At 37.9% G+C, this 12427-nt stretch overlaps 1 protein-coding gene across 2 annotated transcripts in view; it reads right to left on the bottom strand.

Moving 5' to 3' along the window:
• The window catches only part of LOC136857690 (hemicentin-1), a 509109-nt gene that overhangs the window by 154503 nt on the left and 342179 nt on the right, over window positions 1-12427 (bottom strand). For both annotated transcript variants that reach the window (XM_067136543.2, XM_068225274.1), the window contains exons 29-31: window positions 11872-12052; window positions 4327-4465; window positions 2126-2268 (exon numbers count right to left, since the gene is read on the bottom strand). In XM_067136543.2, the coding sequence (XP_066992644.2) occupies window positions 2126-2268; window positions 4327-4465; window positions 11872-12052 (463 nt within the window). The remainder of the gene's footprint in view (window positions 1-2125; window positions 2269-4326; window positions 4466-11871; window positions 12053-12427) is intronic.

Consider the following 12427-nt stretch of genomic DNA (forward strand, 5'->3'; position numbering starts at 1 on the left):
CTCATTTGTATGGGACAATAATGTTACCAGTGTTAAAACACTCTTCTTTCAATTTGGTTTGAGCTCTTCTTTTCCCTTTTCTTTGCAATTATACCAGTAATACCTGGAACAAGGGATTGGTTGACAGCAATTCTGAGAGCGTTCTTTAAATTACAATCAGAAAAACTCACCACAATCTAGTTTTCGTACAAGTCAAAACAGAAAAATAAAAAAAGTTCACATATGCATGTGGAACCAAACATAGAAATAATCTTAGCTGCTTCTCAATGCAGCTTAGGAAAATCTTCCTTTGTCCAATTCTCGTAGAAAAAAATAGATCTTTTTGATGATCACGTAATTATTGTCCCACAGATTAAGCATTTGGCTTTATCGTCATGACTGGGAAAAAATATGAAATTTCCCAGTTCGATTGAAATAAACTTTTGGAACTGTTTGCTTTCTTCAAAACAGGTTCCTCCATGATTATGTTGTTGTCTTGCGCTTATCTATTCCATTGATAAACAAGCCGTCTACCACCGAACACTTCGTCACTCTCAATACACTACACCATCCGAGTCAAGCCAAGTTGAGCCAAGTCGGACCGATGCACAGTGCATAGAGCCTCTACGCCTTGGTTTGCACGCGTGAGATTTTTGGGCATTTGAGAGGCCCTGTCACTGTTCCTCTCAAACTGAAACATTTATCGAAGCTTCAAAATTATGATTACAAAATATATCACCAAAAGTTGATCAACAGAACCTGTAGCAAGAATTTGATGACGATATCAACAATGGTGATTGTTAGTATACGTGATAGTCAGGCTTCCACTATTTGTAACTTCTGTACTAAGTGGGATAGAGTAATTACCTCTATGCTTGGGTGCCTTTGCCCCAGGAATTAACCTGGTACTCATTTCTGATGTAGGTTAAGTGAACCCCAGACGTGGAAGTCTTGTTTCACATATTTTTCAACTTTCTGTCTAGGAACAAAACCACATCCTTTCAGGTGAACCAAGCGCATATCAGCTATGTAGCCATTAAGTAATAGATTAAGAGTTCTTTTATGCTTACAAGTTTGTTCTCATAAATATGTTATTAGCTACCCCAAATTTATTACATTCCGAAATGGCCTTTTCCAATAAAAATTACTCAAGGCTCTAGTAAGAATGAATGATCATTTTGAAACTCTCTTTGTATTTCTAGCTTTCTGTTACTAGAAGTCTACTCAGTTATCAAGTACTTGATATGCTACCTCATTTGCAGTTACATAGCAAGCATTTGTATAATCTTATCAGTCTTTTTACTTTCTAAATATCCCCCACAGCATCTAGTTCTACTAAAAATCCTAAATAATACTTTTCTAATGATCTCAGTCTCCTTGCTCAAGAGATTCATCCAAATAATACTCTGTACATTGTAAATTGAACAGCAAGGATTTATTTGAGATATGGATAATATGATACTCCTCAGCTGATGTGTAAAATATTTTTATTTTATAAAATTTTACCTATTCACTCTGTAAAACTGATAAACTATACTGATTCATTCTACACATGTTGTTGAAGTACATTATAAAGATCCCTTAATATTTCCAGCACATTACACTTTCAGTGTGTATCTAAATTCCTATTACACACTTTCAGGGCTTGTAGGAGGGAATGAGTAGATAATATTTTGAATAGAAATCCATGTTCTGAAATGTATCATTTCCCCTCACTATAAGTAAAACACTAAAACACCACCATCTAAGGTAGAAATTACAAGAAGAGTCAGATTTACGAGACCCTGATGGAGACAGAGGAAGATCTGTTTGGGCGGTTTATGGCAGTGGCACGTTTGACTACCGAGTGTTTGTGAGCGAGTGTACCGGAACATGATACTTAGGTACAATGTTTGTATTGAGGAAGGTGGTCATCACTTTGAGCTGTCCTTGTTAACTGAGTAAAGAAGCACAGAAACAACAATGTATGGACCCTGGTCCTTGCTGCAACAGTTGTGGGATATTTCAATATCAGGTGATGTTTTCCTTGTAGCGGGGGAAACATTGCAGACAAGGGTTCCTTTTCAAAATGTTATCCCTGGTCTTGAAGCCCTCAAAGTGTGTAATAGGAATTAAAATACACCCTGTATAAAATGTTATTACTCACCAAGTACAGAAACATTGAAAGTCTTACGCTTGGTTCCACCTTCATTCAACCCTTCACACACATAAATACCAGTGTCCCGGGAACGAACTTTCTTGATTTCCAGAAGCTTATCGTCATCTGATTTTACAAGACCATTCCTTTCTCTGAAAAAAAAAAAAAAAGTGAAACTGTTGCTTAGTCTGCTTTCATAGCTATAAAAGATGCCGCTATACAGTAAAACCTCGTTAATTCGAAGTCGTTGGGACTCAAAAATCGGACTTCGAATTACGTGATTTCGAATTAACCGCCAATTCGCAATTCAGAAGTACCAACCCTTGCCGCATTACAAAATATTCTAAGGCCCGTTACTGCATGCATTTAACCTTGATTCACAGTTTATACCTTTCAAATGCCATGAAAAAAGAACTATTTCCAAAATGTATCCAAGAAGGTGCATTTACAGTATTCAAATAATATACTCGGATATCTCACTGGTAAACATGACCTCACACAACGAAAGAAAGAAAAAAAGCACGATTCAAAGATGAGGAGAAATTTATGCTCGCTCCCATGTGCAAGAGCTTTATTAATTGGATTACTATACTGTATGCATTTTAGATGCCTTGTATTTACACAGAAAGGACCCGATGCCCTTAAAATCGAACTTTCCTATGACTCTATCCTTGTACGATTTCCCGCCATGGCACTTCTCTTGTACTTCAGAAATGTAAACACTTGCCGCGTCACGAAGTATTCTAAGACCCATTAATACAAACAATCACCTCGATTCACAGTTTAAACCTTTCAAATGCCATGGAAAAAACTATTTCCTAAATGTATCCAACAAGGTGCATTTACAATGTTCAAATAATGCACTTGGATAAATCACTGACAAACATAACCTCACGCAACGAAAGAAAAAAAATCGCACAATTTAAAGACGAGGATAAATTATGCCGGTTCCCCTGTGCAAATGCATTATTTTTTGGATTTCTTTACTGTCTGCATTTTTATTATAGATGCTTTGTACTGGCATGGAAAGTGCCTGGCGCTCTTAAAACATTGTGGCTTATCGAAGTTTCCTATGATGAGGGAATAAAGTATCTCGCTTCCATGTGCATTGCAACGCACTACTATGACCCCCATCCCTCACACTGCACAATTTCCTGGCTGGCAATTTCCCTTTATAACAATAAGGCCGTTTGGGCTCGCATTAAAATAAAGCAATGCAGTTTCACCAGCAATGTCAGTATTGTTTGGTGCCTACGAATTTATTACATTTGCCACGTTTTTTTGTCAACTGTCGGCATCGCCAGTGTTCACGGATTCTGTTTTTCCGCACACTGCATGTTGTGTGATATTACGGCATTCCTTAAAAGGTTGAGCATACAAGAGTTCCGATTTCATTCAACTTAACAATCATGAAGCGCACTGTAGTCCCACCAAAGTGAGTGTAAGTGCGGAAAGCTACCCCTCCACATTCTGGAACGCGCGTTCTATTATGATGCGGAGCGGATAAATTTCGAGTTGAAATTACTCTGTAACATACTATTGTTTTAAAATGTAAAGGCAGTTTCGAATTAGAAGTCTGAATTTCGGTAATGGGGCCGACATTGTACTTTGAATTATGAATTATCCGTATTTCGAATTAAACAACTGAAATAACATGCAAAACTGTATCTCATGTTTCCGGGAACGAGAGCTTCTTCAAATTAGGCGGGATTTTGAATTAACCGATTTCGAATTATCGAGGTTCTACTGTACAACCTGAAACTTCTATAAAGGTACTGATGGGATGTCAATAATAGAAACAAGTGAAATAAAATTATTCCTGTGAATGTGAATATATATGGACATGTTAAAAAAAATTCACCCCAGAAAAATATACCCTGTCATTCTCAAGAGTCATTTGCTAAGAATTTCATTACTTTTGTGTGAGTAGTTGACAAAATCAGTACACGATAAAGTGGCAAGTATAGCTAAGAACAGTAACCTTGAGTAAATAAGATCTTCCGATTACTGTTTCACTTGTATTTGTTTTTATTTTATAGATATTTTATACAACTGAAAGATCTAATATTCTTCCACAGTATTGAGAATTTTCAACCCATCACACAGCAAAGCAAAACAAAATTTCCATAAGGCCAGGAAGACCTATGGAGGAGAAAAAGGCTATGGAAATAAAATTGACGTGAATTATGATCAATACTTTCATTACTTACAGAATAAAGGATGAAGCACCGTCCTTAGTCCATTGAATAGTTGGTTCAGGCAGACCACTAAGTGGACACTGTAGCAGCAGAGAGTCCCCCTGAAGCAACTCCAGAATTTCTTCATCAGGGCCCTCCAAATTAGGTGGCACTGTCAATAAGACAAAACATTTTAAAAAAGGCAACACATATAAACTTTGGTTGCACACTAAGTGAGGACTGTGGCTGTTTTATGGCACTACATATCCTCATTTATTCATGAGTACTAGAAAGGAACTCAAACTACAAGTTTCCCTTAATCTTCAAATAAATATATTATATTATCTCTGAAAAGGAATATTGAATATGAGGTGACTCAGAAACAGAACTGGAGAAGTTGCAAAAGGATGAGGTACTCCACAAATGTACCTTGTTAAGGAACTTGACGAAGATTCTTATATGATATTCTTAGAAGTTTATAATAGGAAACTTTAGGCAGAAAGAAAACTTCACTGGTAGATGTATTTTGTGTAGGCTCTGGAGAGACATGGAACAGTTCCAAGGCAAATACAGACATGAAAATGATTTTCAAAGTGTCAGGAAACTGAGAAAAAGATGAAGTTAGTATTTAAGATCAGCAGCAGGGAGAAATGGTTCTAACCTGGAAGAGGGATAATAACTTGGGGTATTTCACCAAGCAGAGCTCTTAAATCTCAACTGGCAGTTGCGTCATTAAAAACAAAACAAAAAAAAAGAAGAGAAGCATAACAATGTAATCAACACTGCATGTTCTGTTGTTCAAACAAGGAAATGAGTGCATAGTGTGTATAGTATAGTAAAATTCCTTAAAGGCACACCTGTGCATGCAGGAGACATCGAGTACGGTTCACATAATCCCAAAAACAGTTTGGCTGTATGGCTAACTTTACTTGATTAAACTGGACAATAGTATGAAGGATTGTAAGGAATTCAACTTCACATTAGCTCTTATTATTAATAAGTACACATGTCGCTTGTACGAGGGCTGTTAATCAAGTAGTGGCAATGTTGATGAAACTAACAAGTAAAATTGCATTACATTCCTTCAATGTAGTCACCTGCAAAGTCTATTACCTTTTGCCAAGTGTCGAGAAGCCGTTGGGGGCCGTTGGCAAGGCGTTCTCTGTTGATGACAGTGACGGAGCACCCTACTCCGCGGAGTACAGATGCCACGTCAGGAAATCGGCAGCCTTGGAGGGGTTCCTTGAACTTCAGAAACAGGTCGAAGTCACAAGTGAGTACGGAGGGTGTTGCAAGACCTTCCGATGCCACCATTGCAATAAAAGCTTGACACTGTTTGTGACATGACGTGTGTTGTCATGCAACACGATAGGGCAATCGTCTCGCAATAAACATGGATGTTTACGCCGCATAGCCGGTTGCAAATATCATTCCAGAATTTGGCAATAGCAGTGACTGTTGATGATTTGTCCCACAGGCACAGCACGCCAAAGAGTAATACCCTTGTAATCATATACCACAATCAGCATAAGCTTCACTTGACTGGGTTCTTGTTGAAATTTTTGTGGATGTGGTAAACCTGGGTGACGCCATTCATTTCATTGATGTTTTAATTTAGGCTTGTGGACTAGTGCTCATGTCTGATCAATGGCGACAATATGCTGCAAAAATGTGTTTCCTTCGTTGTGGTATCGCCCACGTGGATGCCAGCCAGTACATACCGGTGCCATTTCTGTATGTTCGTGCACTGATGTCAAACCCAACCGGACACAATTTTCCTCAGCTTAAGACATTTTGCCAGTATGTACCACACCATTTGATGACCGAGACCAACCTCTATGGATAATTCCCGGACAGTCAATCGATGGTCTATGGAAATGGAGACCACTCATGATGTCAATCTGATCTTGAGGAATGGACAGCTGACCTGTGCGGTGGAAATTCGCAGTCTCATTCCAACCTGCACGAAACGCCATGACCCATCGTGTAACCGTCTCATACGGCAATGCATTCTCGCCACAGGCTTCACGTAATTCTCGATAACATTCTGATGCATTTTGTCATGGGCAACCTCGATTTTAATCCATGAACACTGATCACCTTTTAAAAACATGCTTTAGAGCTGTGATATCAACACTCTTCACTTCAGTACCACACAGCAACAACACTCCCAACTAGATGGCCATCAAATTCACACTACACATCGACAACAGCGCCACCTCACTGCTCCTATATCCTATTTGCGCATGCCCAATCTCCTGCGAGTGTCTGGACAATGTTGCCATTAATTTATTTACAGCCCATGTAAATTAATAATTAAGTAGGTACACATTGCTTACAAAAATAAATATACTGAAATGGTCACATTGTACAATAATAATACATATGAATAACCAACCTCAACAGAAGAAAAACGAAGAATTAAGGTACAGCCCCAGCATATGCCTGGTGTGAAAATGGGAAACCACGGAAAACTATCTCCAGGACTGCCGACAGTGGGGTTTCAATCCACTACATGCCGGATGCAAGCTCATAGCTGCGCACCCCTAACCGCAAGGCCAACTCGCCTGATATTTGTTGTTTATAATTTGTTTAATGTTAACACAAATAATAATAATAATAATAATAATAATAATAATAATAATAATGATGATGGTGATGATGATGATAATGGAGTTGCAGTAACTTCTTTTCCTTCTTAATGAAACTCTAATAATGGATATTAACGATCTGCAATGTCTAGCGTCCTCAAACTCATTTTCAAAATATTCATATATGCGACAGACTAGCTCCTTCATATCTGAATGTATTGCTTCACCCATCTGTCCAAGTAAACACATTAGTAAAATAAGACACAAAATAACCAATCTCTAACTAAACTTACACTAGGTTGTGAGTTCATTTTCTGACTTCTGTTGTGTATGCCGACGTATAAGAGTACTTTGAACAATATTACTGACACAGAGATTACTACTGGAAAAGAAAAAAAAACCTTCTCTTTCTATTCCCCCCCCTCTTGACTGAGTGACCAAAATGTGACGAGATTTTCTGTCCTCAGGACGCATGCACTTACTAGCCTTCCTGCTGTGGATTTGGAGACTGTTTACCCCTCTTTGCCCCTTTCTGAGCTATCATCATCATCATCATCATCATCATCATCATCATCATCATCATCATCATCATCATCATCCTAAACCATCTCCAGTTTCCCAGGTGTGGTATATGAGCCTCCTCCATCTCATCCTGTCCTTGTACCATTCCTCCTCCACCAACTTGTCCCAATCATGACCTCTTAGCAGTACATCGTTCTTAACTAAATCTATCCATTTCCTTTGTGGCCTCCCCATGGGTCGTCTTCCTTCTACTTTTCTGTCAAATTCATTCCTTGCACAGTTCTGTTTACTGGCATCCTCTTCATGTGACCAAACCACTTCAGTCTTGATATCTGAATCTTATTGAGGAGAGAATAATCTATTCCTACTTCTTCTCTAATTTTCTCATTTCTAATCTTGTCTTTCCTGGTTTTCTGGATCATAGTGCGTAGGAATTTCATTTCAGCTCCCTGAAGTTTGGAATTATCTCTATTGGTCAGGGTTGTGGTTTTGAGACTGTATTTAAAGGGGCCCATAGACGTGCAATATTATTGCGCACAATGGATTGTACAATATATTGTTAGCTGCCTATAGACCTACAATATTATTGCACAAAAATCGAGTTTGTGCAATAAATAGAATCGTGTAGAGACAATATTGATAGTTGTGCAATATATTGTGCAAAGCGGTCATAGACGTACAATATGCGTTACAATATATAGTCAGTTCATGCCGGTATTTTATTTGGTGATTATATTGAGTGACACTGACCTTTGCTGCGTTTTGATCGCCGTGGGCGTAAGTGCCAAAAAGAAGCAGAAACGGAAAAGAAGCACAAGGGCCAAACAGTGGTTTCTAGACAGAGAAAAGTACACTCATGAAAATGTACTCAATGAACTGAGAAAATGGGAACCAAATGATTTTCGAAACTTTCTGCGCATGAATGGTGAATTGTATGAGGAACTCCTCGCTTTGCTTTTAATGTCCCACAGAGCCGGAAGGCCATGGTACACTTCGATAAACTTCAAAATAAACTTTTTCTCCTCCTTTTTGTCTGCCATCACGATACCTTCTCCAACGCTTGTTGATACCAAGTGGCGGGAGGACGGATATTGCACAATATTGCCAACACACAGCACAGTATTTTGTGATTTGTGCAATATATTTCAAACTTTCTTGATTTCGTACAATATATTGCACAACCCTTCAATATTAAATACACACTATCAATTTTATTGCACAAACCCCGATATTGCGCAATAATATTGCACGTCTATGGGCCCCTTAAGAATTGGTTTATAATAGGACTTGTACAATGTCATTTTTGTTTTCATGGGTATTTGCTCATCCCACAGCAGGTGTCTTACCTGGTGGTAAAATTGTGTTGCCTTATTGATTTGATTGTTCACCTCATGTTTTGCTAGGTTGTCATTTGATATAATGCTACCCAAGTATTTGAAAACTGGAACGCTGTCCAGTTGGGCTTCATTTAACATGACTATTGGTTCTGCTCCTTCCCTATACACTTTCATCACCACCGTTTTGGTCTTGCTGATGTTTAAACTATATTTCTTAAACTCCTCATTCCAGCTTTGCATTCATTCTTCCAATTCCTCTTCTGAGTCACTCCAGATTGCAACATCATCTGCAAATGTGAAGGCTTTGATATCTCCATGTTCTTTCCTTTTAATAGATTTCATTACTACATCCATTACAATAATAAATAGAAGTGGTGAAAATGAGCTGCCCTGCTGCACTCCTCTCTTTGTTTCAAACCAGTCCGACAAGCCACATCCTACTTGAATACAGCTTCTATTCCCACTATACAACATTTTCACTTTGTCTATGAGGCTGTCTAATACTTGAAGTTCTTTCATGCATTGCCAAATTCTTTCCCTTGGTACACTGTCGTATGCTTTCTCAATGTCCAAAAATATTACAAATAAAGGCTTGTTCTTCTCTCAGTATTTTTCCATTAGCATCCTAATTGCAAATATAAGGTCTGTAGTTGACCTTCCTGGTCTGAAACCATACTGCTCTTCTTCCAAAATTGTTCAACAATATCTCTGATTCTGGTCTCTATTATTTTTTCCAATATTTTCAGGACATGAGACAGTAGTGTGATACCACGGTAATTAGTACATTTTCGTCGGCCCCCTTTTTTGAACAGAGGTACAATGATGTCCATCTTCCAGTCCTCAGGAATAACATTTTCCTCCCATATCTTGTTGAGCAGTCTGTAGAGGCACTGGATTCCTGGAATTACCGTTACTTTCAGCATATCTCCACTTAGTTCATCTATGCCCACTGCCTTTCCTTTCTTCATGCTCTTGAGCGTATTTTCAACCTCAAGCCATGTAATTGGTGGTTCAATTGTGGTTCCTCAACTTGGCTCTCCTCTATCCGTTGTTATGTTTTCTGTATCTCCATTCAGCAGCCATTCATGAGCCATAAATACTTCAATTGCATGGCAGAAAAATCTCTTAACTTGCTGAACAGACTTTAATGCCCCTTCAGCTACAATCATTCTTAAATGAAGGTAGCTTTTACTAAATCTTTTATTTGCTTTGGAAGTGTATCATCAATGTAGATTCCAAATTTTGTGAGTCTTCATCAGACTTTTCTGTCTTTGTACCTGCCTCCAAAATGAAACAAATCAGGCAACATATACCATTTAATGTATTTTGATTGACTTTCCATATTGACCAATCTGAAACTTAAATGACAGATTTGGTGACTGTGTTCTACGGGGCATATATTTTAAGTAAGTACCATTTTGATGAAGAAAAAGAAAGTAATGCAATGGTTTAAACCTTTTTTTTTTTTTTTTTTTACATGTAAGCCTGTAACTTAAACTATTTCTCAACGTAATTCCAAGCGTATTAAGGTACTTATATTGCAAAACCAGCTTCTGAATTCCATCCTCATATAAATCTGCTGCCTGATGTGCCAGCCACTGCAGCATAGTCATTTTTAGGTCATCATCATCATCATGGCGCTGACCTCCTAAATGCTTTTTCAAGTCCAGGAACAACTGGTAGTTACTAGATGCTAGGCCAGGGCTATAGGGAGGATGATCAAATTGTTCCCAACTAAATGAAGCGATGAGGTCTTGGGTTCAATTAGCAATGTGAGGTCACACATTGTCATGAAGCAAAAGAATCTCCTTTGTGAGTATGCCATGCTGTTTGTTTTGGATTGAATGATGGAGTTTACATAAGGTCTCACAGTAAGTCCTGGCATTTATTGTGTCACTCCGATGCAAAAAATCCTCAAGCAACACACCCTGCTTATCCCAAAACACAGTGCACGTGAGTTTGCAAGCCAATATTGTTTGCTTGCACTTCACTTTTGTGGGTAATGTTGAGTGTCTCCTTTCTATGGATTGCTGTTTTTATTCTGGCATAACATAAGCCACCCATGTTTTGTCATCAATGACAGTTCAGCTTAGGAACGCATCACCTACATTACTATACCATTCAAGGAAAGTCGAAGCACTGCCTCCTACGCACTTGGTTTTGTGCACCTTGGTCCGCATCCTCAGCACCCAGCGTGAGCACAACTCCTGATAATCAGAGCATCCTGCCATAATTCATAAAGAACACTCCTTGAAATTTCAGGTGACTCATAACTTAATATTAAGTTGAAAGAAGATATATGATGGTTCAACCTTTCAATACTATTAAAATAAGAAATGTAAATTTTACATTCCTACTTAATTATAATTGGTACCGGTTTCGACCATTATTTTTGGTCATCATCAGCCGATCACAAATAAGTATAAAAGATAATGCACAGCTAAATAAAATGTGAAGTTTAAATAATTCCGCCAGTTGTTGTTTGTGAAACACTTAATAGTGAACTCACTTCAATACGGAACACTATGAAATTCTTATCTCTTAATCATAAGGTCGAAATCATAAAGCGTCTGTTTTCTTGAACCTTTGCATCAACTTTCTGCACTGCTTACCCATGACACTTCTCGTCGTGGACATTAGTACGGCCTTCTTTAAATGTTCTTACCCATTTTCTTACCATCCCTTTACTCATACTGTCTTTTCTATACACTTTACTCATATGCTGGTGAATTTCAATGGCTTTCACGTCTTTTGCGTTTAGAAAACAAATCACAGAGCAAACTTCACACTTGGCGGGACCATTAATTGTCAGAGGCATTTTCGATATGCACAAACAAACATAAATTCAGACAAATGCTTCCATAATGGCGTTCTCTATGTATATAATGAGTGCATGTGCCAAACGAAGACTGAAGCGCTGCAGCGGCCGTATTTAAAAATGGTACTTACTTAAAAAACATGCTTCATACGAATGAATAACCAATATTTAATACATCGTATAAGACCTTCAAAGTTATGGGATTCTCCAACTTTTTTCATCCAGTTCTTTATATTCTTTATATGTAAATATTTTCATGACAATACCATTATAAACAACCATCCAACACTGACTGGAAACATATACATACCTATTACTTTGACTTGGAAGTCTTGGTTTCGGCTCCCAACTTTGTTATTAGCTGAGCACTTATACAGCCCTGAGTCATGAGAACGAATGTTAGGAATCTGAAGTGTTTGTCGATCTAGAGATAATACAACCCCAGGAGCTGTATGCAGAGTAATAGGATGACCATTCTTTCTCCATGTTACCTAAATAACAAAATGTAAGCATTGAACACTATACAATGGTCCAGTACTGTGTTTAGATATTCTTAGTTTCAGTGATATTATTTTGTACTATGATAATCACAAATTTTACTAACACACACTATCCATTAATGGACTGATCATGAAAGATGTCACAGTAGGACTTCACAAAATGAGATCTTGACAACCTTCTAATTCCGTGGATTGTCTTTTTGTTACATACAGGTAGGTATCAAGAGATGAAAGCTTATTATTAATTTTCATAACAGTTATAATATTTGAGGAAACTATAATAAAATATATAAAGAAAAGTTGGTAGTATACAAGAACCTTGTATATTCGGCCCTCATTAATCTGGATCCCTGGTTTATCTGGATC

The sequence above is a fragment of the Anabrus simplex genome, chromosome 1, assembly GCF_040414725.1.
Source record: "Anabrus simplex isolate iqAnaSimp1 chromosome 1, ASM4041472v1, whole genome shotgun sequence".
Classification (NCBI taxonomy): Eukaryota; Metazoa; Arthropoda; class Insecta; order Orthoptera; family Tettigoniidae; genus Anabrus; species Anabrus simplex.